This window comes from Ogataea polymorpha (genome assembly GCF_001664045.1).
Source record: "Ogataea polymorpha strain NCYC 495 leu1.1 chromosome Unknown OGAPOscaffold_2, whole genome shotgun sequence".
Lineage (NCBI taxonomy): Eukaryota > Fungi > Ascomycota > Pichiomycetes > Pichiales > Pichiaceae > Ogataea > Ogataea polymorpha.
In genome coordinates, this window is record NW_017264699.1 from 560,077 (window position 1) to 587,391 (window position 27,315).

General features: G+C 44.4%; 9 protein-coding genes across 9 annotated transcripts; 5 read left to right on the forward strand and 4 right to left on the reverse strand.

The window, feature by feature from the left end:
• Positions 1–210: 210 nt before the first annotated feature.
• Positions 211–1,571, forward strand: OGAPODRAFT_15675 (uncharacterized protein). The gene has a single exon (XM_018353889.1). The coding sequence runs from the start codon at positions 218–220 to the stop codon at positions 1,187–1,189; it is 972 nt and encodes a 323-aa protein (XP_018212180.1). The 5' UTR covers positions 211–217; the 3' UTR covers positions 1,190–1,571.
• Positions 1,572–1,651: 80 nt separating this feature from the next.
• On the forward strand, positions 1,652–4,113 carry OGAPODRAFT_97968 (uncharacterized protein; the record flags this gene model as incomplete). The annotated part of the gene is made up of 1 exon (XM_018357982.1): positions 1,652–4,113. The coding sequence occupies one exon, from the start codon at positions 1,652–1,654 to the stop codon at positions 2,699–2,701; it is 1,050 nt and encodes a 349-aa protein (XP_018212181.1). The 3' UTR covers positions 2,702–4,113.
• Positions 4,114–4,353: 240 nt separating this feature from the next.
• On the forward strand, positions 4,354–9,289 carry OGAPODRAFT_75314 (uncharacterized protein; the record flags this gene model as incomplete). The annotated part of the gene is made up of 1 exon (XM_018356003.1): positions 4,354–9,289. The coding sequence occupies exon 1, from the start codon at positions 4,445–4,447 to the stop codon at positions 9,287–9,289; it is 4,845 nt and encodes a 1,614-aa protein (XP_018212182.1). The 5' UTR covers positions 4,354–4,444.
• Positions 9,290–9,315: 26 nt separating this feature from the next.
• Positions 9,316–9,806, reverse strand: OGAPODRAFT_15679 (uncharacterized protein; the record flags this gene model as incomplete). Its single annotated transcript, XM_018353890.1, has 1 exon — positions 9,316–9,806. A coding segment is annotated over one exon (466 nt), but the record flags the coding sequence as incomplete, so codon positions are not given.
• Positions 9,807–9,972: 166 nt separating this feature from the next.
• OGAPODRAFT_15682 (60S ribosomal protein L15-B) lies at positions 9,973–11,056 on the forward strand. The gene has a single exon (XM_018353891.1). The coding sequence runs from the start codon at positions 10,381–10,383 to the stop codon at positions 10,993–10,995; it is 615 nt and encodes a 204-aa protein (XP_018212184.1). The 5' UTR covers positions 9,973–10,380; the 3' UTR covers positions 10,996–11,056.
• Positions 11,057–11,277: 221 nt separating this feature from the next.
• On the forward strand, positions 11,278–13,058 carry OGAPODRAFT_15686 (uncharacterized protein). Its single transcript, XM_018353892.1, has one exon. The coding sequence runs from the start codon at positions 11,397–11,399 to the stop codon at positions 12,990–12,992; it is 1,596 nt and encodes a 531-aa protein (XP_018212185.1). The 5' UTR covers positions 11,278–11,396; the 3' UTR covers positions 12,993–13,058.
• On the reverse strand, positions 13,020–19,197 carry OGAPODRAFT_15687 (catalytic subunit of 1,3-beta-D-glucan synthase). The gene is made up of 2 exons (XM_018353893.1): positions 19,052–19,197; positions 13,020–18,773 (listed from the first exon to the last, which is right to left on the reverse strand). The coding sequence occupies exon 2, from the start codon at positions 18,762–18,764 to the stop codon at positions 13,149–13,151; it is 5,616 nt and encodes a 1,871-aa protein (XP_018212186.1). The 5' UTR covers positions 18,765–18,773; positions 19,052–19,197; the 3' UTR covers positions 13,020–13,148.
• Positions 19,198–19,662: 465 nt separating this feature from the next.
• OGAPODRAFT_75318 (uncharacterized protein) lies at positions 19,663–22,637 on the reverse strand (the record flags this gene model as incomplete). Its single annotated transcript, XM_018356004.1, has 1 exon — positions 19,663–22,637. One exon carries the CDS (start codon positions 22,635–22,637, stop codon positions 19,722–19,724), a length of 2,916 nt encoding a protein of 971 aa, XP_018212187.1. The 3' UTR covers positions 19,663–19,721.
• Positions 22,638–22,713: 76 nt separating this feature from the next.
• OGAPODRAFT_75319 (uncharacterized protein) lies at positions 22,714–27,293 on the reverse strand (the record flags this gene model as incomplete). Its single annotated transcript, XM_018356005.1, has 1 exon — positions 22,714–27,293. One exon carries the CDS (start codon positions 27,291–27,293, stop codon positions 22,755–22,757), a length of 4,539 nt encoding a protein of 1,512 aa, XP_018212188.1. The 3' UTR covers positions 22,714–22,754.
• Positions 27,294–27,315: the final 22 nt, after the last annotated feature.

Sequence of the window (27,315 nt, forward strand, 5' to 3'; positions counted from 1 at the left end):
CATCCATGGGACAGTTGGACACAGTTTTTAGATCAAAGAGATAGGGCTCGAGGGATCTAATGGGCATATTAAGAGTAAATACGAAGCTTTAAAGGTTGGAAAAAAAATATGGACGAGATTGAATTTTTGGGTGGCGTCGATCGCCGCGTCGGAACCTAGAGACACTGGAATTAAAACACGTACCCAAACTTATTCAGGCTCAGTCCGACTCCAAGTGATGAGATTTTCCTTCTTCTTATTATCCATTGGATTACTGATCCCCACTTGTTTAGGTGTGCGATATGAGACACTGACATCTAAGTACAAGAGGAACATCGTGAAGATTACTGATGCCAATTACCAAGATATTTTGAACAACGAGGATTTTGACATAGTACTGTACCTGACTGCATCCAGTCCACAAGTTGGTTGTGTTTTATGCAATGAATTCCAGCCTGTGTTTGAACAGCTCGCCTCCTCGTTTTATGAAAATCTTGAATCACATGGTCTTGACTCTGAGGACACAAAGTTGATCTTCGCCTATTCTGATTTTCCCGACTCCAGAAAGCTTTTTCAACAATTGGCACTTAATAACGTTCCGAAAGTCTACTACTACAGTGCACAGCGGGGAATTGGTTTGAAACCTGATGATGAACTCATTTTTATGAGCACTGATCTGCTCTCTACATTGACGAGCTGGTTGGTGGCTAAGACGCACCTAAGCCCCGAACTGTTTACTTTAAAAACCAAAATCAACTATACTGAGATATTCTTAACATTCTGCATTGTTTTCGGACTTGGGGTGATCGCCATATTGAACTATAAAAGGGTTTCGGCCATCCTTACCAACAAAAGGGGCTGGCAAGCGCTTAGCATTTTGCTTGTCATTTTGTTCACATCCGGTTACATGTTCAACGTTATTAGAAATACACAGTACATTCGTACAAATAAGGACGGCTCCAACATCTATTTCATGGGTGGACACCAAGCACAATTGGGAGTCGAAACACAGATTATTTCGGTAATCTATGGGCTTTTCTGTGCTGGTATGGTCATCTTGGTGGACATGTTCAAGAAGTTTGAGAATGCCAAGTTGAGACTGTTTGGTTCTATCGGTTTATCATTTGGCCTTTTCGTTTTATACAGCATTCTGGTGACTTGTTTCCATGCCAAAAATACTGGCTATCCATATTGGCTTCTAAAGTTATGACTATTATATAGTTGAAACGATTGCATATGACTATGTTATTCTGAGCCCATATTCTGGAGTATTTTGTCTACTCGTTGTTCGATGATTTCCATTTTCGAGCTGATGGCGCTCATCTGCGATTTTATAGCTGTAACTCGCCTTACGTACTCATCCAGCGAGAGAATGGTATTGTCTTGACTTTCTTTACTTTCGGTCAAGTTTTCCCGCGTTCGTTCCAACTTACTTTCAAGCTGGCGAAGAATGCTCGAAAGTATGACTTGAGACTCATAAAGAGATGTGAGATTCAGGTTTAGCACCTCAAGTGGTGATTCGACTAATGATTGTACCACCAACTCTATTGGATGGACTGTCCCACCAGAGCTTTGAGTATGGTTCAATTGTGGAGATGGGGGCATGAAAATTGACTAGTCCGGAATTTAAAAAGCATAAATTATTTTACAATTACATTATTAAATTTGGCATATGTTGGTTCGTGCTTATTCCACCCAACGACCATTGTTACTGGACATTTTGCCCCAGCGCAAGCTCATCAAACGTCTGCTTTTTGACTTTGATGCTAGAATGAACCTGAGGAAGTATATGCCACTGATACAGAACATTTACGATAATATTGGGAAAGATAAACTCTCATTTCCACCGAAGGTGCGAGGATCGGATCTTCTTCTGTTTCAGAAAGTTCTGTCGGAAATACGAACTCAAACTCACACATCCAATCAACACCTTGTTAGATTGGAAGATGAACTTATAGAGAGGGCTGCAGAGCTGGGAAGTAGAGATGCATTGACAATTGTTTCGTTTAGAGCTTTAAGAGATCAAAGCGGAGAATACACTGATGAAGACAAGGTTCAGGCGAAAAAGTTCATAGACCAACTAAGAAAGCTAGAGCATCCTCTAGTTTACAAGATGGGGGGAGATTACGATTTTGACCAAGGCAGATACAACGAAGCTGTGAAACAATACTGGAAATTTGTAAAGCTAGATCCTAACTCATTTCTGTCCGCAGAAGTTTACAAGACTATGGGCATGATCTACTTCCAACAGAATCAGCTTCTTCGTGCCAAGCTTTTCTTTGAAAAGTCCATCAAACTAGCCCCAATTTCCAGAGTAGCGCAATCTCACTACATGCTCGGTCTGATATACGAAGTTGATCCTTTACGTTCTCGATACCACTTCGAAATGGCAGCAACACAAGGTTTCAAGGAAAGCTTCAAGACACTTGGTTTTATGGAGCTAAACTACTTCAAAAATCTCTACAAGGCCAAAAAATGGTTTCAGATGGGAGCAGAGCTGGGCGATCACAACTGCATGATTGGACTTTTTGATGCCTATATTCAAGAGAAAAACTGGAAGGCTGCAAGAAGAACCATGGATATGATCACCAAATTTTCAGAACAAAACGGCCTTGAGCTGAACATGAAGTCGCTTCGAAAGGACTCAGTTGAACAATTGATAGAGCACGAATCAGCCGCTCCTATCACGCAACAAAAAGATAAATCGTTATGGGACGTTTAATTAAGCTTGTATATAATGACATCTCCCGTCCTGCGAGAATCCCAGTGAAATCTGCTATTGAAAATTCGATGATGTTCTGAGTAGTTGCTATTACGGAGGTATTCTTTCATGAATTGCTCCAAGTTCTCAAAAAATACTAGGTATTCAGGCCATGTATGTGGATGAGGCCCTCTAATGTCGTCCTTAGAATTCTGAGCAGTAGGAGAGGGAAAGTTTTGTTGCAGATATCCCAACATATCGTCATAGAATTCATCCGACTCATCTCTATAAGCAGTCAAATCTGATGACGAATTCAAATGCAATGGAGGCTCGCATGTCAAGAACCATATATCTACCTGATTTGGCTGCATGTGGAAATGGCTTTGGAATGGAGTAGAGTGACACGGGGTTAAAAATCCAATGGAAGATTGCCTGCTACCAATTTCATTTCTGAGATACTGGGTAACGGTAATGACCCCGCTCTCATGGATCTGTGTGAAATAGAATGCGATTGTGGTATTTAAGAGTGCAATGAATAGAATCAAGCTGCAAGATGTAAAAGGTTTGAGTCTTTTGAGTGCATAAAGCACCCCATGAGTGGTAAAGAAGAGTAAAATAGGCATCATGGGATATATAAAGCGAAATTCTTTGTGCTGGATCAAGGAAAAGGCAAGAATGTCAATGATGAGCACCATTTTGAGATCCCTTGCTTTCTTGACTACCAACCCAATTGCAAAAAATGGCAAGTAGCTCAATAGTATCACAGGAATAGCCTGAAAAAAATAAAAATCAAATCTCGATACACCGTAAAAAGATGAGAGGCTCTTAGACACATTGAAGTCGAGAAATTTGATGAAAGGAATAATCCAGGTGCCGTAAAAATAACGGTTTACCACGCTGTCAACGCTTAAAACGGCGATACCAATGAGAATGGTGGAAACCATGATTTTGAGCTTAGGACCTCTGCGAAAATTTCGTAGTCCATAAACCGCCCATATCAGGCCGTTTGTTGGTCTGATTATGCAACAAAATCCTGCAATTGTCAAAGAGTAGATGTAGTTAACATCGAAAGTCTCAGGGTATAGAAACAATGCTATCGTTGTAAGTGCTAGCTCGAGAGCGTTGGAAAATGATCGACAATAACAATACCAATTAAAGGGCGAGAATAAGCTCAAGTAAAACATTAGGCACCTTGCTGAAGGGTCTTTGGTCCACTTACATGTCAGCTTGTACTGGAAAGTCTCACCGACGGCACAGATCAAAGCGTTCATGACTTTGGGGAGGTAAAGAAGATATGCGTAGTCGAGACGCAGCAATTGACATATTTTGTAGACTGGAACGTAAAGCAAAGGATGAATGAAGGACCGGATTCCCTGACGCCATTCCCAGGTCAGATACCCATAGCCGAACACCTGATAATGCGCCGGTTCAAGTGCTTGCCAATATTCGTCGGCTTGGAAAAAGGTATTGATTGAAAAAGAGTTGACGAGTCTAATTGAGAGAAGAAGAGTGAACAGCCCAGCATCTGTCTTAGGAATCGGCCAAGATTCAGGCCTCGTCAATTTTGCCATGATTATGGTTATTTGATTCACTGATGCTGCGCCATGCACGATCAGACAAAAATAGATGTTTAAACGTGTGCGTACGATTTCTTCAAACCACCCGGAAGAATAAAATCTTTAGAAGATAGTCCTGTACACCTAGATAGCCGTGATAAAGTCCATTTAACCAGCGCTCTTGACATATCTGGAGAAACGTTTCTCAATGAATTCGTCTTCAGAGCGTTCAAATGGCATTCCCACCATCACAGTGGAACAAGAGGCTTCATCGGAGGGAGCATTATCCAAGCCAGTGAAAACTCGGAAACGTGGTTTCAGTCTCCGAACGCAGCTCTTCAGCAAGAACGTTGCGCAGTCTGCTGAGAACTACTTAACGACTCCCGAAATCGAGCTCAAACAGGTGGATAATTCGTATCTTGCTGATGAGCTCGACGTCTTCAGACATGATGACTCGTCAACAAATCAAGCCAGCCTCTATGGTAGTTCTGCATCACTCAACCAATCTGTGATTGATTTGAATGATGAACCACAATACAAGTATAACTATACACAGCGCACGACGAGCAAGTACCATTTTATCAAGGCCACTTTCAATGCTCTCATGGGGATCTCCAATGCTCCGGAATCTAGGGGTGGTCGCCGTCTCCCGATCACAGTCAACCTCAAACGGAGCGATGAGCCGTCTATAACCAACAAGAAAGGAGAGGTGCTGCTGCTTGATAATCGCACAAATCAGCCCTACGTGAACAACGTCATCACCTCGTCGAAATACACCTTGTTGAGCTTTTTGCCCCGACAACTGATTGCTCAATTTTCCAAACTCGCCAACTGCTACTTCATGACAGTGGCCATCTTACAGCTGATACCCTCGTGGTCAACAACTGGTACCTCCACCACTATCATTCCTCTCTCTATCTTCATCTCAATTTCTATATTGAGAGAAGGTTGGGACGATCTGAGACGACATAAACTAGATAAGGTCGAAAATAACAAGCCAGGCACAGTGCTTAAAATGGGAAATTCCCACTATTCTTCGCATTACGTTTACAGCAAGAGTACAACATCTTTCTCGCGATTGAGATCGAGCACTCAGTCCTTTGATACTGATGATTTAGACTCGCAAGACGAAAATATGATTTTTGACGAGAACTCTTTCGCTAACGAGCAACTTCTCAGCAAAGAAGGAATATCAACAATACGCACGAGATGGAAAGATATTAAAGTGGGAGACATTGTAAAGATTGATTGTGATGAGTGGGTACCGGCGGACGTTGTTCTGCTAACTTCAACAAACGACATGGGAGAAACTTTAGTAGAGACTATGGCTTTGGACGGAGAAACCAATTTGAAGTCTAAGCTTCCAAACCAGGAACTCCACAAACTAGCCAATTCAATTGAGGGACTGCGCAAACTTAAAGCAAATATTCACTGTGAAGATCCAAACTCGGACCTTTACAATTTTGAGGGATCTCTAGATATCGAAGACCCCACATCCCACGAAACTAGAAAATTTGCATTGGGCCCCGACAATATCATTTACAGAGGGTCGATCATCCGAAACACCGATTCCTGTTTGGGGGTGGTCGTTTTCAGCGGTGAGGAAACGAAAATTAGAATGAATTCCATTAAAAATCCTCGGATCAAGGCACCCAAACTTCAAAAATCAATCAATTACATCGTCGCATTCATGGTTTTTGTGGTTGCCTCGCTAGCAATGTTTTCTTTTATGGCAGAGAGAATGTTCTACAAAAGGTACAGAGACAAGAATTGGTACATCAGAGGCGAAGATGCTGGTATTGCCCCAACAATCATGAGTTTTATTATCATGTACAACACTCTTATTCCCCTCTCTCTCTATGTCACTATGGAGATCATCAAAGCCATTCAAATGGTTTTATTGCAGTGGGATATTGATATGTACCATCCTCAGTCGAACACGCCCGCTGAAGCACGCACTGCCACCATTTTAGAAGAATTGGGACAGGTTAGCTATATTTTCTCTGATAAAACGGGTACTCTGACCGATAACGTTATGATTTTTCGCAAGTTTAGCGTATGCGGTACAGCGTGGATTCATGACATGGACCAGTCTGATGAGAAGGCCTCCGATACGTCTCAAATTCCACTTACAGAGGACTCTTTGGATGGAGCTACAAATGTCGGCAGAGGTATAACAAGATCAGGACCTGCACCTTTGGCTGGTCGATCAAGCATGTCATCTGTCAATCCAAGTTTGGTAACTGCGCAGACTGCGAAAATGCAAAACCTAAACTTCAAACCCAGCATCAAGTCATCTGCGGAGCTTATCAGGTATTTACAGACAAACCCAAACACCATATATGCCAAGCGGGTGACATTCTTTCTTCTTTCTATTGCGTTGTGCCACTCCTGTTTCCCCAAGAGAACAAAGACGGACTCCGTTCCCGAGATGGATACTATGGAAGGATTTGAGGAAGAAATTGAGTCCATAAACTACCAGGCTTCTTCTCCTGATGAGCTGGCTCTAGTTCAGGCAGCCTGTGAGATGGGTTTCATTTTGTTTGAAAAGAGACAGAAAACTATTACTCTCAAGCTGTATCCTCACGGATTTAATGAAGAGCCTAAATTTGAGGATTATGAGATTCTCGACGTTGTTGAGTTTTCGTCAAATAGAAAACGGATGTCGGTAATACTTCGACTTCCGGATTCGAAGATTGTTTTATTCTGCAAGGGAGCCGACAATGTTATCATGGAGAGACTGAGGAACTCTCAGGTAGCCCACTCGAAACAGCAGGAGTTCTCGAGAAACGTTGCCAATCGGAAACGATATGAGGCAGAACTTATTTTACAGAGACGGTCGATGGATTCTGTCCGTTCAAGAGAGGGCAGGAGCTCGACGTCTTCGGTTCCAAGACCAAGTTTGAGCTTGTCCCGTTCTTCCATGGAGGGCGTGTCGCCTGTCCGCGCAAACCAAGCTTCCAGGACAATAGACTCTGTTTTCTCTGAGGATTCTGAAAGACACGAACTTGAAGAGATAAAGACCAAAGCTAGGAGATCGTTGCAGTTGAAACAGACAGAAAAATATAACCTGCGGGAAGAGATATCTTACATTCCATCGGATAGACTGGTTGTCAATGATGAATACGTTCTAGAAAAGACCATTGAACATGTGGAAGATTTTTCCACCGAAGGCTTGAGAACATTGCTTTATTCTTACCGTTATCTCTCTGAAGATGTTTACTCGGAATGGTCTCAAAAGTACGGCAAGGCGAAGACTTCCCTGACGAATCGTGCTGAACTCGTTGAGAAGATCGGTTGTCAATTGGAAGAAAATTTGGAGCTTTTGGGAGCCACTGCGATAGAAGATAAATTACAAAAAGGGGTTCCAGCTACTATTGAAAAGCTCAGACGAGCAGGAATAAAGCTTTGGATGCTGACAGGAGATAAAAGGGAGACTGCTATCAACATTGGATACTCTTGTCGATTGATCAAAGACTATTCGAAAGTGATAGTACTTTCCAGTGATGAGGGGACGGAAAGGCTGTCTTCCATCATGACAGCAGCAGAGCTTGAAATTGAAGAAGGCAACGTGGCTCACTGTGTGGTTGTCATTGATGGAGGCACTTTGTCGGATATTGAAATGGACAACACGCTAATGACAGTGTTCATTTCTCTTTGCATGAAGTCAGACACTGTTATCTGTTGCCGGGCATCTCCTTCTCAGAAAGCCAAAATGGTGACAAGTGTTCGGAACCTAAACAAATCAAAAGTGACGCTTGCGATTGGAGACGGTGCCAACGATATTGCCATGATTCAAAGCGCAGATGTGGGTGTTGGAATTACCGGTAAGGAAGGGTTGCAGGCCGCTAGAACGTCGGACTATTCTATTGCTCAGTTCCGATACCTTCTCAAGCTCTTGCTAGTTCATGGTCGCTACAACTACATCAGGACCTCCAAGTTTGTTCTTTGCACATTCTACAAGGAACTACTTTTTTATTTGACACAGTTATTGTACCAGAGATACACACTTTTCACAGGCACATCGTTGTATGAGTCGTGGTCGTTATCCATGTTCAATACATTGTTCACATCTTTGCCGGTGCTGTGTATTGGTATGTTTGACAAGGACCTACGGCCGTCGACTCTTATAGCTGTTCCCGAACTGTACGCCAGAGGACGAAACTGCGAATCGTTCAATTTCAAATTGTTCCTTTTCTGGTCCCTGCTGGCAGCTTCACAAAGCACGACTTTGTGTTTCTGTTTGTGGAATGTTTATGGATTTCCTGCAACGCTGGATAACACGACATATCCGCTAGGAGTGGTGATGTTCACTGTGCTAATTGTGATCATCAACGCAAAATGTAACATTATTGAGATGCACTCGATTACCAAGCTTTCCCTGATATCTTTCTGTGTGTCTGTTTTTGGCTGGCTGTTGTGGTGTATGCTGCTTGTGGGACTATACAAAAGAAAAGACAGCACTATATACTATGTTTCACACGGGCTGTTTGAACATTTTGGCAAGGATATCACTTTCTGGGCCAGTATTTTAGTGCTGATTGTTGTTGGACTTTCCATAGACATGCTATTCCACTTGGTCAAAGTTAGCTTGTGGCCCACTGACACCGATGCATTCCAAGTCCTCGAAAAGAATAACAGGTTACGCAAGCAAATGGAATTGAATGCTTTTGACGTATTAGCGCAAAGCTGGACTTGGATGCATGAATCGCAGCTAGTTGAACAAGATATAGAAAATTACTCAAGCATGAAGAAGGGGCTCTATCAGTTCCGATCATTCCTGAAAAAGGGCTCCATTCATCCTTCCAAGCAAACCAGAAAAAGAAAGCAAACTCTTGTGAACCCCACAGAGTTGCCCGCTGGATCGCCGGCCAGCGTGAAGATCGCATCTTTTGACCTTTCAGATCAGGAGATGCTGCCAAGCGGCAAGATTATTCGCCATAGAGGTGACGATCACACCTTCACACGCATCTTCAAAAAACAGGAAGAAACAAGAGATATAGAGTCCATCTTGGACGAGAGAATGAGACACTTAGAAGACATGGAAAAATAAATACATTGAATGAATAAAATATATTCGCCGTATACGCAATCTCAGTTACCTTTATTTCTTCTGCTTGACATAAGAGATGAAGAGACCGTCTAGAACAGCAAAGGTGGCTGCTATTCCGCCAGCCAATGCCTTGTTCTCTCTTTTACAGATCCATTTGTTGAAGATCTCAGGGTCAGTTGAAAGAGCACAAACAGCTCCTGCTGTTCCAACAAGGGCAAGGAAGAGCTGAGAGGTGGTGACCGGGTTTTGTTTCACTGTCTCCACGGTGGTTGTGTAGAGGCTACTGGCAGTACCCACAGCACAATTGTAAGCCCTTCTGAAGTACTCCTTGACTTTGGCCTCTCTCTCTGGCAAGTCATCCTTGAAATCATCCACCTTCTTAGAAAGGTTGTTGGAAACCTCGTCAATCTTCGATTTGGTTTGATGAGCCAAGGAATCCAGCTCCTTTTCAGTCTTGTCAGCAGACTTGTTCACTTTCTTCTGAACATCGTTGGCAGCGGCTTTGGTTTCTTGAGACCTATACTAGTTAGCAAGTTGGTTTTGTTTAACTTACATTTTACTTGTGGTGGGTATAAAGTGTGGACAGGTTATTAATTGCTAGCAGGTTCCTATCGTACCACTTTCGGGCGGTGCACTATTTAAATTGCTGCTGCAAACTTAATTGCTATTGGGGCAGGACGAAAGGAATGAAGGTTTGTGCGCAAAAATGAAATCCAACGCCTGAAATCTTCCGTTGCCCGTGTTTCCTTGCACAGGATAGCTTATGTAGTATACGAACAAGGGGAGCAACCAGGGGTCGCTACGAGTCGTTAGATAAGGGCTCAAAAGAGATAAGATCGCAAGGTTGGTCACGTGCCTAATAGTCGTGTGATGGGGCGCTTTAAAGATTAATTACGCGTAACGCAGCACATCCGTACACAGACAGAGCTCTGAATGAAAGGGGTTGGCACTGGGGTATTTTGTTGTTGTTTTTTTCGCAAGCGGATTTTGTCACGTGATCTTGTATTCTGAGCCAAACCCTCTGAAACTTGATTTTTTTCACCAAAATTTTTCAATTTCGATAAACTCAAACCAAAACCAATTAATCAACCATGGGTGCCTACAAATATCTCGAGGAGTTGCAAAGAAAGAAGCAATCTGATGTCATGAGATTTCTTCTCAGAATCAGATGCTGGGAGTACAGACAGAAGACTGTGATCCACAGAGCTTCCAGACCATCCAGACCAGACAAGGCTAGAAGACTTGGATACAAAGCTAAGCAGGGCTTCGTCATCTTCAGAATTAGAGTCAGAAGAGGTGGCAGAAAGAGGCCTGTTCCAAAGGGTGCTACTTATGGTAAGCCAACCAACCAGGGTGTCAACCAATTGAAGTACCAAAAGTCTCTCAGATCTACTGCTGAGGAGAGAGTTGGAAGAAAGGCCGCCAACTTGAGAGTTTTGAACTCCTACTGGGTCAACGAGGATTCCACTTACAAGTACTACGAGGTTATTTGTGTTGATCCTCAACACAAGGCCATCAGAAGAGACCCAAGATACAACTGGATCTGCAACCCTGTCCACAAACACAGAGAGGCTAGAGGTCTTACTGCCACTGGAAAGAAATCCAGAGGTATTGCCAAGGGTCATTTGTACAACAAGACCAGAAAGGGAAGAAGACACACCTGGAAACAACACAACACCTTGTCTTTGTGGAGATACAGAAAATAAGCTGGGTGTTAAAGCCGCTGTTAGGGCTTTGTTCGTATCTATATTTCGAAGTAACTTAATCGAATAAAGTGTTGACAACTTGATAATTATGGTAAATTTGAAATAACGTCTAATTTGTCTTCCGCTAATTTTTTTTTCGACTCATGATCAATTTAATTAACCAAAATTTACAGGAATTCGATTTAGAAACTGTCTAATTAATTTTATAATTAATCATGAGCAAGTCGAGCAAATCCAAAATTGCCATTCTCTCTGTTTACGACAAGACAGGTCTTCTGGATCTTGCCAAGGGTCTTGTCCAAGCTGATGTGAGACTTCTCGCATCTGGAGGAACCGCCAAATTGCTCAGGGAATCTGGTTTCCCTGTGGAGGACGTCTCCAGTATTACCCATGCTCCTGAGATGCTGGGAGGACGTGTCAAGACTCTTCATCCAGCTGTCCACGGAGGTATTCTTGCTAGAAACAACGAATCTGACGAAAAAGATCTTGCTGAACAAAACATTGACATGGTGGACTTTGTCGTCTGTAATCTGTACCCATTCAAGGAGACTGTTGCTAAAATCAACGTGACCATCGACGAGGCGGTTGAGGAAATTGATATTGGTGGTGTCACTCTGCTGAGAGCTGCAGCCAAGAACCATTCCAGAGTGACCATTCTGTCGGATCCTAAGGATTATTCCAAGTTTTTGGAAGAGTTGGCAACCAAGGGCGATGTTTCTCCTGAGGCTAGACAGATATTTGCTCTGAAGGCATTCGAACATACCGCTGATTACGACAGTGCAATCTCCGATTTCTTCAGGAAAAGATACTCGGAGGGTGTTTCCCAACTGCCTTTAAGATACGGTGCCAACCCTCACCAAAAGCCAGCACAGGCTTTCGTTACTGAAGGAGAACTTCCTTTCAAAGTCTTGAGCGGCTCTCCAGGCTACATCAACTTGTTGGACGCATTGAACTCTTGGCCTTTGGTCAAGGAGTTGTCTGCCTCCTTGAACCTTCCAGCAGCCGCTTCATTTAAGCATGTTTCTCCAGCTGGTGCTGCTGTTGGTCTTCCATTGACGGACCTGGAAAAAAAAATCTACTTTGTTAGTGAGATAGAGAATCTCTCTCCGTTGGCCAATGCATACGCTAGAGCCAGAGGTGCCGACAGGATGTCTTCTTTCGGTGACTTCATTGCGCTCTCCAACATTGTCGATGTTCCAACTGCATCCATCATTTCCAAAGAAGTCAGTGATGGAGTGATTGCTCCAGGATACGAGCCGGCTGCTCTGGAAATACTAAAAAAGAAGAAGGGGGGTAAGTATTGTGTCTTGCAAATTGATCCAAACTACACCCCAAAGACTACCGAATCTAGACAGGTTTACGGTATCACTTTGCAACAGAAGAGAAACGATGCAATTATTAACTCTTCTTCGTTCAAGGACTTTGTCTCTAAGAACACTGCTTTGACAGAGCAGGCCTCGATTGACCTTACTGTTGCTACCATTGCTCTGAAATACACACAATCCAACTCTGTCTGTTACGCAAAGAATGGTATGGTTATCGGTTTGGGAGCCGGACAACAGTCCAGAATCCACTGTACTAGACTGGCTGGTGACAAGGCAGACAACTGGTGGTTGAGACATCACCCAAGGGTTCTTGGTTTCAAATGGGCTAAGGGTGTCAAGAGACCAGACAAGTCGAACGCTATTGATTTATTTGTTACAGGTCAAATCCCAACGGAGGAACCAGAAAAGAGTGAGTACGAATCTAAATTCGAGGAAGTTCCTACTCCTCTTACCGCCCAAGAAAGACAAGAGTGGCTCAAGAAACTGACAGACGTGTCCCTTTCCTCGGACGCCTTCTTCCCATTCCCAGATAACGTCCACAGGGCTGCAAGATCTGGAGTGAAATACGTTGCTGCTCCAACTGGCTCTGTTATGGACAGAGCTGTTTTTGATGCTGCTGACTCCTACGAGATGGTGTACATGGAAAACCCGATCAGATTGTTCCATCATTAAACACGTTTAATACTGTTACTGCTATAGTACTGTTATGATAACTGTATCTCAAAATATAACCAAACGCAGATATATATAATTCTCAGGACGGATCCAAAAAGTCCAACTAGTGTACACTTTGCTATGTCTTGTACTCTGTATTCAATGACGCTTCACTCATGCTTTGGTGGACCAGGTGGCCAAAGAGGTGGTCGTAGTCCAGTGGTGAGTCAATCCACTGGTGCCGAATCCGGTATCGTTGTTGTCTTGGTGTCTTGGTTGGAACAAGCCCTCAGCAAACTCCGGCAAGCTTCCAATTTGTTTCTCGATATCGACAGTCTTCAAAGATCCAACTGCGGCTGGAGCAGCAATCAAAACAATAAAGATGATGAAAATACCAAAGTATAAAACAGAGTATTTTCTCACCATTCTCTTTCTCAATCTAGCTTGTTTGAGAGAGTAGATTGGCGGTCTGATCTGTCTGCTTGGCTTCAACCAGAAGAGCATCAAAGAATGCCATCTATCGATCAGAGGAATGCAGAGAATTGGGAATTGCAAGAACAAAATCACATGTCCTAAAACAAAATCACCAGCAAAGTGAGACATCTCAATGATCTTAGCGCAGAACTCTCTAGATGGCTGAGTCCATGCTGACCATCCGAGTCCAGAGCCGTACCACTTTCCGGTCCAGAAAGCGACATTGGCGTGGTCACTCTTGAACTCTCTGGTCAAGAACAACAAAGTCATAAATTTGAAAATCAATCTTTGGACATAGATCATGGTGATCAATCCGATCAGCATTCTGCCAAAGTGGAATCCTTCCAAAACCCACATGACAATGAAGAACACAAGATTGACCACAACTGCAATTCCGTGAGAAACTGCAGCCATGACGGCACCTGTCTTCTTGCAGCACAATCCAAGCATTGGACCTGCACAGCAAGACAATCCCAAACAACCAAACAAGACACCAATGTCAATGACAATTGGAGCCAACGAACAAATGACCAATCTCAACACAGAGTTAACTGGTTCAGCATCAACCACACCGGTTTGAGCGTTCATAAAGGTATAAGCAACAAAACAACCAGCAGTGTAGATCATACATGGAAAAGTATCAGAGAAGAAGACGTTGGATCTATGAGCTCTTGCAGCATCACCAGCAGCCTTCTCGGAGTCATCACCGATGACCTTTCTCTTGAAACCGGTCACTCTAGATCTGGTCAATCTAATGTAGCCAATCCAAGAGTTTCTGTGCCATTTGGTGTTACCTCTGGACAACCATCTGATGAAATCTCTGTAGTCAATAAAGTAGTCCTCCCAGGAGAATTGGTGTGGGTTGAACACGAATGGAGAAAACATTAAGGCAACAATGGAAATCCAGAACCAAAGAAGAGCAGCTTGCCAATGTGCAACTGTTCCGAACAGCAACATAATCATACATCTAGCACCAACGTAAATGGTGGAGTCGGCAAATCTGGCATACAACACAGAGAATGGAATTCTAGCAGTCGCAAAACCTCTTCCGGTGGAAATGTATCTAGCACCACCAACGCAAATATCGTTCAACAGAGAAGAAGAGTAGATTTGAGCGACGAACACCTCAAACAATGGAGAAAGAGACAGGAAATGTCTACCAAATCTGTACGCACACTTCCACACACCTCTCTCGATCAATTCCTGAACAAGCAATGGAACAAAGGCAATGAAGAAAACAATGAAAATCGACAATGTGTAACGTCTAATCCAGTCAATGGACGGCATCAGTTGGTAACATCCCAACGGATATTGAATATCCGTAATTGGCTTGTTTCTGTCGTAGAGACATAGAATAGATTCATGAGAGAGGGATGTCAGGTTGACTAAAGTCAACATGAACAACTGAAGAGACAATTGAATAAATAAGTTGTTGATGTGGAAACCCAAGTGAGCATAGTAGAAAGAAAGGAATCTGTCCAAAGGAAGTTGGGTACCCAAGTAGTAGTATTCTCTGGAGAGCATTTGTTCACCCATTCCGGCACCAATTTTGGTTGTGAAGTTCAAGATAGAACCAAAACCAAGATCTCTTCCCTTACCACACTGATAGTATTCACAATGCTTGATTCTACCACCTCTGCACATGGCGACCATACCTGCGTAGATATCTTCGTTCAAATGCAAACCTTTCTGAGCTTTGGAAACACCACCTCTAGTAGTCATGTAGATAGCATTCAAGAAATCAGGGTGACCATAGTGCAATTTGGCACCGATTTGAGCTAGCGTTCTTGCGAACAGCGTACCAAAGGTTTGCTCCTTACCAGCAGCCACATCACCGAGAATACCAGAGTTTTCAGAGAAAATATATTCTCTTGCACCAACAATTGCAACAGGGTGATGGATCTTGCTGATTTCGGATTTCAGGCCAGGGGCGTAAGGGTTGACCTGCTCGACATTCAACTCCTCAAACTCAGCCAGAACAGATCTGATTTTCAGACACTCCTCCAAATAGTTGTCCTGGTTGGCATCAATCAATTGCAAGTATTCACCTCTAGTGAAAATGATAGCATGGTTTTGGTTATCAGACTTACCGTCTCCCAAAATTGGGTTTCCGGAAAGCTGAACTCTGAACTTAGGTCTTCTTCTACCATTCTCCATGATTTCACAGTGTCCGTCGATCAAAGCAGAGAAGATTCTTGGTTCATCTCCCTCATTGAGAGGTGGTTCTTCATCCAAGTAAGCGATTTGCAAATCTGGGTAAGCACGAAGCAAGAACTCCGCATTTTCAAGCTCTTCCGGCTTGAATTTGGTCAAACGTTGCATAGAAACAACAAACTTGAACTTTCTTCTAGCCATTCTTTCAAGCTCTCTCTCCAATCCTTCAGCATTACCACCAAACATTTGAACAATCTCAGGGTTTTCAACACGGTAGAGAAGCTTGATAGCTCTGGAGTAGTTCATGAAACCAGAAACAGTTCTGTACAAGGTTTGAGATCTCAAAGAAGCCCAAATTCTGGTTCTCAAAGTGTACTCTGGAGCAGCAGACTTGAAACCAATGCAGTAGAATGGCAAGTCATCAATTTCGTTCTTCATGTTGTCCTCATCCTTCTCCTCACCATTCTCAAATGCAGCCGTTTCCTCAGCCAAAATCTTGGTGTCCTTAACGAAACAATCCCACTCGACTGGATGAAGCTGTTTCAGGTATTCAAGCAAGGTGACTCTAGAAAACTGATCATCCTCTCTAATAATTTCTCTCAAGGAAAGCAAGATCTTTTCGGAGTAGTGAGGAGTGAAAACAGTAAAGGTAGGCATGTTATCCACAGGCAATGGTTCAGGAATAGGTGTGGCCAAAGATTGAGCAAAGAAAGAGATACGTCTTTCGGCTTCAGAGTTTCTTGGGAAGAACTCCGTCTCGAAGTTGTTATCATCTTGAGAAACAAAGAAAGTTGGTGCTCTCAATGTGCGCTTGCCCTCAATTTCGGATGGAACCTGGTGGTAAAGCAACTTTTGAACGTGATCAATCGCCAGCAAATGCTCTCTGTACATAGAGATAACAATGGCATTCCAAACTTGGGAAATTAAAACCTTTGGCTTGTACTTGATTTCCATGTCGGTGGTAGCCAAGACCTTGGAGTAGATCCTCTTCGGCAGTCTGGTAAAGATGTTTCTCCAAGGTGTCAAAATGGAAATACCCAGGTAGAAAGATCTTCCGACAGAAAACAAACAGTTGACCAGAATGTACCACATGTAAGTATCCAAGAAGAACAACACCAAGTCGGTAGCCATCATCAGGCCCAGAGTGATTCTAGCCTGTTGTTTGCAAACGACATTGCCGTACCACTTTTCTCCATGACACCTCATCGTCATAGTGGACAAGTTCCTGATTGGATCTCTCAAAGACAAAATCAGGAAGAAATAAGATTCGACGTATTTGGCGAGGAAAACCAAAAACCACAGGAACCACGAGAGGTACATGTCCAATCCCTCCAAACGAGAGAAAGAGGCGGTGAAAGTTTGTGATGCCACGTACTTTCTTGTGGATTTCTTCATGTATGATGTGAACAAACCTCCTAAAGGCATGACAGACAAAAACACAATCGTGGCAATAGCAATGAAGAATGCAACAATGGAAACAACTTCTGCGGCTCTCGACTTGGTCTGCAGACCTGCCCATGCAAACACGAAAACAACAGGAGCAAGGTTGATTGCCAAGATCAAAAACAGGAAACCAAGTCTTCTAGACAAATGCTGAGCACCGGCCCAGGCTCTAGGGACAAACATCCACTCAAATATGGTGGCCAAGATGTTGATACCAACTGCAACAGTACCACCCAGAGCGGCAGAAGCCCATCTAGAAGAAGCAAGCGGTTGATTGTTGAGCACTTGGACGTAGTTGTGCGTGTAGAAAGTCGGAGCGTTGTATGCCACATACATCCAAAAAACAGAAATGTGTAAAACCCAGATACGGTTGAAGTTGGTGATAATGTGCAGCCAGGTTCTGACTTCCTTATAAGTTTTGAAGAAAACGTGGCTCCATTCGATCTCACCCAATTTGAAGTATCTCTCCTCGGCTGGGAAATCGACCAATCTGGTACCATCCTCCAGAACAATTCTAGAAATACCTTCTGGGTACCAGAAAAGCTGGTTGACATCGTCATAGCCAATGATGCTGTTGTGGTCCTTTTCACGCTTGACATAGCGGCCATCAACAACCTCATAAACCTGAGCTCTGATGAAGCGGTAAAGCGGGGTAATGACTCTGTTGAGGTAGTCGCCCTCTGGAACAGGGTCAGCTCTTTGTCTGCATGCTTCCGAGTTCAAATAATCTTGAGCACATTTGTAAATGAAGCACAAACACTCTGAAGTAAATCTGACCTGGTTCGCCTCACCCCACAACAAGAGCCACAGAGCGATCTGTCTAACGCGTTCCAAAGGAGTCATTGCGTTCATTTTTGCTTTCCATCTGTAATCGGCTGCTTCCAAAGAGTTGTCGCCTTCCAATTCACTCAGAGTTCTCTCTGTATCCTCACCATTCTCTTCCACGGCTTTTCTCGCCTTTTTGGACTTCTTCTTGGCCTTTCTTGCTTTTCTTGAAAGCTTACCAAGAGCCATATTGCGGAATCCAACTTCATCGTCCAGATCCAGCTGAGCAGCGAAATACCATTTCTTGTAGTTGGCAGTGTCACCACCAATGTAGTCTGCGTGCAGAGACAGCAAAGCTTGGGCAGGTGACATTCTAGAAGCTCTGGAGTCCAGCATTGTCATAAAGTAGTCGAAAACGTTTCTCATGGAGTCTCTTTGAAAGCCAAACTTGTTGGTGAGATCAATGAAAATGTCCTCGATTTGTTCGATAGTGACGGGAGCTTGATTGTCGGCAGTCCATGCGGGATATGGATCCGTGGGCAAAGCGACTATTCCTGATTGGTCGTAAGGGCCTGCACCATAAACAGGAGTAGAGGCACCCGATGATCTTGGTCCACCATAGCTCATTTGAGACGGAGTGTATTGAGTTCCGTATCCATCGTAAGGGGTACCTGGAGCACCGCCTGGACCGTAGCTAAAATCAGAGTAAGCTTCTGGATCACGCGAACCAGGTTGGTCATAGTATCCTTGCTGGTTCAAGTTAGGATCGGAAACATACTGTTGATCATAGCCCTGTGCGTAACCCTGGTAGTAAGGGTCTTGTGGATCATAGTATTCCTGTTGACCTGCCTGGCCAAAAGCATCTTCGGATTGGCTATAATTCTCGTTGTAATAACCACCCTGTCCTTGGTTGACCCTATTCGGGTCGTGATAGGTGTTATCGTTATACGACATCCCTATTTACTAAAGAAGGTTAGTATGCTGATTTTGTATCTAAATTTCAGCTGAAACGGGGACCTGTACACGGGCTATTTTTAATTGTGCCGGTAAATTTTCCCTTTGATCTGCGCGAATCTGCGGTGTACAAATTTTTCTGTTGCTCGGTACATAATATTTGCGGGCCGACTGATATAGATTGGCACTGTGGAAACTTGTGTCCGTACTCTGTTGATCGGAACTCGCAGCAAATACCGAAAGTCTCGCGGGATCAAACTTTCTGCTGAAAAAATGGGCAAACTTACCTCTTAAGTAAACGAATGAATAACTAATTAGTGTAACTCTAAGGGGTTCTCTGTGCGCGCTCGAATATACAACTTTATAACCCAGTTATATATAGAGCTTGCGTAGTGATAGTGCTTGATTCGAGATTAACACCCAGAGAGATAGTCAAAGAGTTAACAGCTTTAAAAAAAAAACAAAAAGGTAAAACAGGACAAATCCAAGGTGGATCCTGTGCCAGATCCAAAACAAAATGTACTGCGCCACATCGAAGTGTTTTATGGTTTTTCTGTCGCGGTAGAAAATTTTAGATGGACGTGGCGCAACTGCGCGGCCTAGCCAAAAGGGTGTACAATATTCTATATTTAGACGTAGCAACTGCCCGGCTACATCCACCAATTGCAAGGCATCTATCTCATTTCAACACACGCTACATCAACGACCGTACATCAAAGATCGTTTCTTTGCCTCCGCCCTGTCATCTCGGATCCCAGCCTGGCTACTAAAAATAGACAAGCCTCGATTTTTTTCTAGTATAAAGCTTGCATCACGTGTTACCCGGTGTATTTTTCAGGGGATGGAATTGTAGCGTGTCTGTTTCCTTCCTCCTCCTTTATTGTGAAATTCTCAATAGCGCGTTTTTGCAGAAGCTTACATTGTTCGTACATTAAATTCCAACTATTACTAACGAGACTAGCAGGCCTGTGTGACGATGCCGTTGACAATTGCCGCAACATATCTTCTAGCCACCTCAGACCGCACTCCGCCTTCGATCCTCTCGCCAAGCTGTTCGAAATTAGTTAGGCTAGCGAATTTGCGCGCTTTTGAACGCATTATTTCAAAGCAACCGTGCAGACCCCAGCGTAATTCTGTGTCTTGATCTGCGCTTTCCTCTGTCTCCACCGTGCCTAAGATCATTTCCTCGCGATCGTCGCCCAGCTTTTCGATCAAAAGGTCGATGTGCTCGATGATCTTGCTGTAAAAAGTCTGTAACAAATCTTTTGACTCGGCCTCCGATGCAGAACTTGTCACCATGCGGTCGAAAAGCTCACTAGCATAAACCTGGCTGATCATAGTCAGGCTCTCATTGTTAGCGAAGAACGAGTCCACCAGCTGCGTAGCAGAAATAAATCCCTTATTTTTGATTCTTTCCAATATCAGGTAGCCAATTCTGGGTTCGTTATTCCACAGGCGAAGAACGCCGTCAATCAGCCATTTTTGACGTTCAGCCACTTCTTCCGCCTTTAGCAAAGGGAACTGGTCATTCTCTAAATCTTCATGTTCTCCTTCTGCCGCAGGAAGACCAAGCACCTTGCGTAGCTTTGCCCCACATAGCTCCAGCGCACCACTTTCCACCACGGATAGCGAACGCGAACCTATGATACATGTGGACTGGATCACAAGTGTCACAATGTAGCAGTCGATGTTTCCGATAAGATACTCTTCAGCTCCTGGATGTCCGGAAGATTCCTTGGCTATTTGTTCTTTTAGAAGCACAATCAAATCGTTGAATTGTTGCAAAGACTCTCCTTCCTGAATGTTGGTGTAAATACTGTGACAGAGTTCGTGGTAGGGATGCTCCTCGTTGTTGAACAGATACTGGTCCACGATATGGTAGATCTCAGCATTTCCAGCATCCTCAGTGACCGCCTCTATATTTTCCTCTGCCGCATAATTTGCCTCGTAAGCAGACTCTGCAAGCTTCGTTCCGAACAGTTTGCTGTCAAAGTTGATCACCTGCCTTTTATCCCAGAGTGAGAGCCGCAAGAACCGGTGGAATTCTGGGGGTAAAGTGGCCTTAATCGTTCGAGGAGTGCTGAGTCGTATTTCTCTACCGATAATGTTTCGGAACAGGTAAATGGTTGGATGGTAGAATAGCTTGTCCAAAGTATTTAGATCATCGACCCATTCCGTCCATTGCCAGTCAAAACCAAAGTTGCTGAGTTGGGCAGTCATCCAGAGAACGAATCTCTCCCGAAGCTCAAAGTCCAAATATTTGAAGTTGGAGTAGAAAAACCGAATAGCGGTACCTAGAACTTTGGCAAAAGTCACCTTGTCTTCCGAGTCAGGTGCCCGTCTCACATTCGCCCAATCTCTTCCGCATGTGTCTGCCAGAAGCATTTGGTAGTATACAGCGGGGGTAGGTGCCTCTGGAAGATGGAACATAAGGTCTAGCACGGCTTCGGTGACCACCTGCTCCATTTTCCAAGTCGAGGTGTAGCCCTGATCAAACTCCTGCTGGACATATGTTGCAGACTGAATCATGGAAGCTTTGATATCTGGATCGAGTTCCTCGTTATTTTCCAAGCTGCTAATCAGATCCACACCCGAGTTGAGATTGTTGAGGATCGTGAGTTTGTCAATTGAAGAGTTAGGCTTGGAGAACAGCTTCTCGTTGAAAAACACATTCAATGACAAAATCTGTCTCGAAACAGTAACACGGTTGAACTCCATGTTCTGAACGATATCCTGAGTCACGTCTCTTAAAATTATGGAGAGGTAGGAGTCAACCGGAGGAACCGTATCGAAACCAGTGTCCGAAGGCAAAAAGCATTCCAAGACATAGCGCGGATACTTCCATAGAGAGTCGATGTTGCCCTTTAAATCGTACGAAGCCCAATACTCACAGGATGGAATGTTGAATTGCTGGAACTGGTGTCTCTCAACGTCCTCCGGCTCGTGAGACTTGATTATTTGATGTAGGTCGACCAAATATGGAAGCCCTTTGTCGACCGCTTCCAATGCAGGAAGAATCAGTTTCACAAGCTCCTTGGCTTCGTATGGTCTGTTAGTAGACTTGAAATGTCTATAGTTTGTCTGGCTTTCCTCAGAAACGTCCACCAGTTTAAATTTGCGTGCGACTTCCAGTATACGGTCCCAGAATGCCTCATCCCTCTGCACCGCAAAGTGATACGGAACAGATACCAGCACGTTAAAATAGAGCATCTGGGCCACGGCAACCCGCTGGACTGACTTTTCTTGTATCTCAACGGCCAGCTCCAGCAATTGCTCGTAGGTCTTCGTAATTGGATCATCAGAGACCATCATTGGACTCAGTACAGCCACCAGACGCAAAATGAGTTTGATCCTGGTAATCACGCCGCACTCGCTCGATTCCAGTACGTCGTCGCTAGCAACTTTGATGTGTTCAAAAAGGCTTTGAACCTGTGAATGCAGGTACTCCAAAATATACTGACCGGCCTTGGGGTTTTTAAAATTCGTCAGCTGGACGAGTGCACCAACAATGAACACTTTTTGGGGCTGTTCAACCGTCAATGCCAGTAAGAATTCCAGCAGCGAGTTGCGCAAAAAATCATCCGAGTCAATCTCCTGAGCAATCGAATTGGACACGTTCTCCAGGTCGAGCGAAAGCTGTTGAGGATATTCGCCTATTTTTCCAATCTCGGCGCAAATATTTTTGGCCAACTCAACCTCCCGTGGTAACAAGGCCCGTCTAGGCCTCTTGGTCCAGAGCTCTGAGTGCTGATGCGCCCCTGAAGGCACTTCAGCTAAAGGTCTCCCAGATGGCTCCGAAGATGCTGCCAACGAAGGCTCATATCCTTCATCATCAGAAACGCTTCTCTTGCGCTTATGCGGAGGCTCTTCCATATTTATAATAAATTTGAATAGTTGATATACAAATGAAAAATTCAATTTTTTATTTTTCGTATCTTCTACTATTCGTACTGTCTTAACAATATTCATACATGAACGTAAACCAGCTCGTCACTCATCAAACACTATCGGTCCAAATTTTTGAATGTACCGTTCGTTTGTCAATGTTAGCTTCTCGACCTTGGCCTCCAAGGTACGAATTCTCTCTGCGCACATTCTTAGATCCATCTCTTTTTGAGCTTTCACGTTCTTCAGAGCCTCACGCAACTCTTCTTTCTGAGACTCAAGCTCTGCAATGTTGCCCTTCGAGCTCAGTTGGCTCCTCAAATGCAACTTTTCAGACTTGAGCTGCTCAACTTCTTTCAAAAGGGAGTCGTAGGTAGCGGCAGACACTGGATTCTGAGCCACCTCCAGCTGGTTTTTCAATTTCGGAATGGTAGTGCCAATTAACTCCTTATTCTCGCTGCTCAACTTTTCTAGCCTCTTTTTGAGCTCGCTATTTTCTTGCTCCATTATTTCGTACTTCGATTTGTTCAAATTGTTTTCTTCAGTCAGCTTGAACACTTTGTAGCCCATGTCCGAGTTATTGTACACCTTATTTTTGAGATCCGCAACATCGAATCCTTTATTATACTGCTGAGCAAGGAACTCCTCCACAGCAAACCTCTTGCGTCTTTCATCCGCCAGTTGCTGCGTAAGACTTGCAATCTTTGATTCTTCAGACACCACGTCTCCCTCAATCGGGATATTATTCACTTCCAATTTACGCTGAAGTCTGATCTCCCTGGATATGCTATCGGCCAGCTCGCTGGAAACAATTTGAAGCTCGTTGAACAATTCCTGGTTCGAATTAAAAAGCTCCAATTGTTCTGGTTTGAAGACAGCAGTTTCGCTTGTCAGTTGATCTGTTTGCTGTGAAACGGGTGTCATCTGCCTATCTCTTGCGTCAACAGTTGTGCTAGGGGACGCTAGTGATTTCTCTTTGGCACCCTGGAAAGCATACTGAGGCGATTTGATATTCGATGGTTGATCCTGATGCTGGCTCTCGTTGCTCGTCATATGCTGATAATTGGCATATTCAGGATATTCTCCCAAAGATATTTTTCCTGTCTTGCCTGATTCTGGGGATGTGAAGTTGAATTTGTCCTCTTCCTTACTCCGAGGAGGCGTTACCAGTTTCCCATTCATATGCTCCGTACTTGAAGGTCCACTAGGTCGAATCTGCTTGCCCAATGCCTGTTCCTCTTCGACGTCGACAGTCATGCTTGAGTTCGCTAGCGGGGTGGCCTTTTCAAGATCAGTACTGGTGTTGAATCCGTTGATGTCATCCAAACTCGTATTTTGAGTGAAACTCTGCTCATCAAGATCCATGTCAATAATTTTACTCAACCTGTAGTCATTCTCCTCGTTAGCCAAGTTTAATGTCAGTCTATAGTTCATGAGCGAGTCCGAAGGGGTGATAGGAGTTTTAGGTAGCTTCTTGTTCTTGAAAGTGGAATCAGAATCTTTCGAAGGTAGATTAATAGTGAGTCCACGGTAATTGTGAGCATAACCGCTATTTTGAACAGAGGTCGTTGAAGAACCTATTACTTTGTATGAGTTATCACCCTGGTTCGAAGCATTCGTATGGCCGTCCTCATCACGCTTTCTTCGGGATATTTTCTTCAGGAAATGCTTAGCATTAGGCAGCTTTGGGCTATTCCCTGCAGAAACCGGTCTTGAAAATGCTTCTTTGAATCCCATAAATGGCGATTTTTTAGTTGTCTCAAGCTCCGGGGACTTGTTGGCTGCGGGTGGTTGAGGAGGTGGCTTTCTTGAACGAACCTTTGACGACGCTGATGAGTTGTTGGACGTGAGGTCCAAGTCGCTACCATCTTTTTTCTCCTTAATTCTGTGCTCTGTAGGCTGCCGCTTTTTCGCATAGTCTTCATTATCAACAGGCAACAGCATTGATTTGTAATGTCTAACCGTGGGAACAGAATGCTCTTGAGGGACTTCAGTTTCCTCTTGTGCTTTGGCAAGCGGCACAGAGTCTTCTGGAATATGCGGAATTTCGGCAACCGTTGATTTTTGCGTCTCATACCCATCCATTGAACTGGGGTCTTCACCAGGATCTCTTGGCGCAAAAATTCGATCTTGCGTTGAATATGAGTTATCATTCGATCTATCTTCACCATCTTGTACCTTATTCTCCTCAGTTGAAATGTCTTTCATAACTGGGCTAATGGTTTCTGAACTATTTGCAGAAATAAGTTTGTCAGAACTCATCGAAGCGCCTGTGGTTTGAACTGAGTTGTTGTCGAGATCCCTGATTTCGGAGAAGTTTTCTTTTGGAGTGAAATCTGAGCTAACAGAATTGAATCCTTGGTCCTTCACCTTGTTTTCTATGTCATCATCAGTGATTACTGTGTGGTCCGGAGTTTTCGAAATTGAGTCAAAAGAAGAGCTGTCAGCCTGCTCAGTCACATTTTGAGGGGCTTCAAAATCATTGAAAGTTGAATACGAATTGTTCTTGCTTGTATCGTAATCATCCATATCATTGATGACCTTTGGCTGTTCCATGTCTTGTTCATTCTCCTCAATTGGCAGTTCTGTAGCGGTTGTGAAAACATCTTGCCGAGTTGTGCTGGTATTAGCAAGCTGATACACCTGAGAACTAGCAACGCGTTGCTTTATGGGGCTCTCATGCGACGATGTCACCGAGTACATAGACGAATCCGGATCGCCTCCTGATGTTGATCCAGCTTTCTCGTACGACGACTGTCTTGTCTCCCCATGCGTAGAAGCTGATAAGACCGATCTCAATGAAGACCGAGCACCAGCGTCAACAAAGGTCCGGGAGTCATTGGAATGGCGTTGAAAAGACAGTGATTCCCGAGGCTTTGCCGTATCCATCCTGGCTGGCTCCTCCTTCTCGCTCTTTTTCTCTAGTGGTTCTTGGTCGCTTGGAAGCTGTTTATGAAGTTCTGTTTCTTGATAAACTGGACCCTCGTCATGTTCATCGTCACTGTCAGCAAACACATACCTATTGAGCTTTCCCCTGTTGTTCTTTTTTGCAGGCTGGAACGGTTCTGGAGCAGGTGCGTCGTTTGGCAAGGATTCATAAGAGTTAGCTTGAATTTGAGTAGCCTCATTAGTCGGCCTGACCTCTCCTTCCTTCTGTGAACTTGAAACAACCTCTGCAGGCATGCCGTCATAATCATGTTGTGATTGGTGGCTAGGTGAATTACTTGCACGGTTTATGGAAACGATAGGACGAGACGATGTATGTCCTTCCAATGCTTTCTCTTGACTTTGAGGTTCGGCCAGAGTATATTGCTGTGCAGATTGCCTATTTTGCATAGGGATATACGTTGCATTTTGATCAACTGGTGGGGTGGCTTGCACTGCGCTCGAGAAGGGTGGTTGGCTTTGCGATTCGAAAGCGCCGATAGGCTGCATCGGTCCGGGCATGCTGTAGTTGAGCGTCGTAGAATGTTCTTGCTGGGGTATATTTTGTTGGGCAACTGGCTGAGGCTGTCTCAGCGTCGAAGGTTGCTGCGAGTAAGGACTTGGGGTGGGTTGTTGCCCTAGTGGGCCTCCTGGGCCTGAACGCATCATCTGAGGTGGAATATGCATGTTCTGGCTGCCTTGAGGATACTCAGGGCCAACATTTGGAGCGGATGGATTTGAACCCGCCTTACCGTTGTGATTGGCAGGCTGGAGAGCCATGCCTTGTGGAACTCTGTACGGCGAGTTTGGAAATCTCGAGGTCATCGACATGGCTTTCGGAGGATTGCCGCTGCTTGGATCAGGGCCACTAAATTTATTATTAAATGGTGGAGGTCTCGTCTGCATGGACATTGCCCTTGGATCATATCCCATTCTGGGGCCCGGGTTCATGTAGCCTGGGCCTGCTGATTGCATAGACATGGTTCTCGGGTACCGCATCATGCCTGCCTCCAGACTCATTGCCCGCGGCGGACCCTTGTTGGCATTTGCCAACTGTGCAGCTACCATTTTCTTCTGTGCGGTCATTTGCTTACGGTACTGCACGTTTGACAATTGGCCGTTGGGAGCTCTTGGTCTACTGGATAATGTGGGGATATAAGGCTGAGTGTCCAAAGCAGATGAGCCGTTTCCGTATCTTCCTCCCCCTCTAATATGCTGCAGGTCATCAAAAGAAACGGTGCTGGCCGAGACTTCGAGTTCCACGTCTCCGTCCGCGTCTCCGTTTCCATCGTCATCGTCATCATCTTTTCCGAACTTCATTCCTCTCTTGAAAAACTTGTTCACTGAGCTGGAAGAGTTCGACGCAAGCGAGCTTCTTCTCGAATGTGACGCACCCTCGCCAAATACCTTCGGAGGAGCCATATTAGCCGGCCGGCCATAATAGTCTACTTGGGGTTGCATGGGCATGTACATATCGTATCGCTGATATGGAACTTGATATGCTCCCGGATGGGGTTTCTGATATCCCTGGTAGTTTGGTGAAGGGTAGTATGGTCCCGGCTGGCTAGCATAATGGGCTCTGTTGTTGTTAGGCAATGGGGCCTCTTTCCGAACATCTATGAAAGCACTGTCGCCCAATGCCTGACTCATGCTGCTCCTAGGCACCCCATCCACAACATTCTGGGGCCTGCGGTTGTTGACGAGCATAGCCTGTTCCATTTTGCACTTGAAAAACGAGGGC

What these genes read in the sequence shown, in the direction of transcription:
- OGAPODRAFT_15675 (XM_018353889.1), top strand. Translation starts at nt 218, where the DNA reads ATGAGATTTTCCTTCTTCTTATTATCCATTGGATTACTGATCCCCACT.
- OGAPODRAFT_15682 (XM_018353891.1), top strand. Translation starts at nt 10,381, where the DNA reads ATGGGTGCCTACAAATATCTCGAGGAGTTGCAAAGAAAGAAGCAATCT.
- OGAPODRAFT_15686 (XM_018353892.1), top strand. Translation starts at nt 11,397, where the DNA reads ATGCTGGGAGGACGTGTCAAGACTCTTCATCCAGCTGTCCACGGAGGT.
- OGAPODRAFT_15687 (XM_018353893.1), bottom strand. Translation starts at nt 18,764, where the DNA reads ATGTCGTATAACGATAACACCTATCACGACCCGAATAGGGTCAACCAA.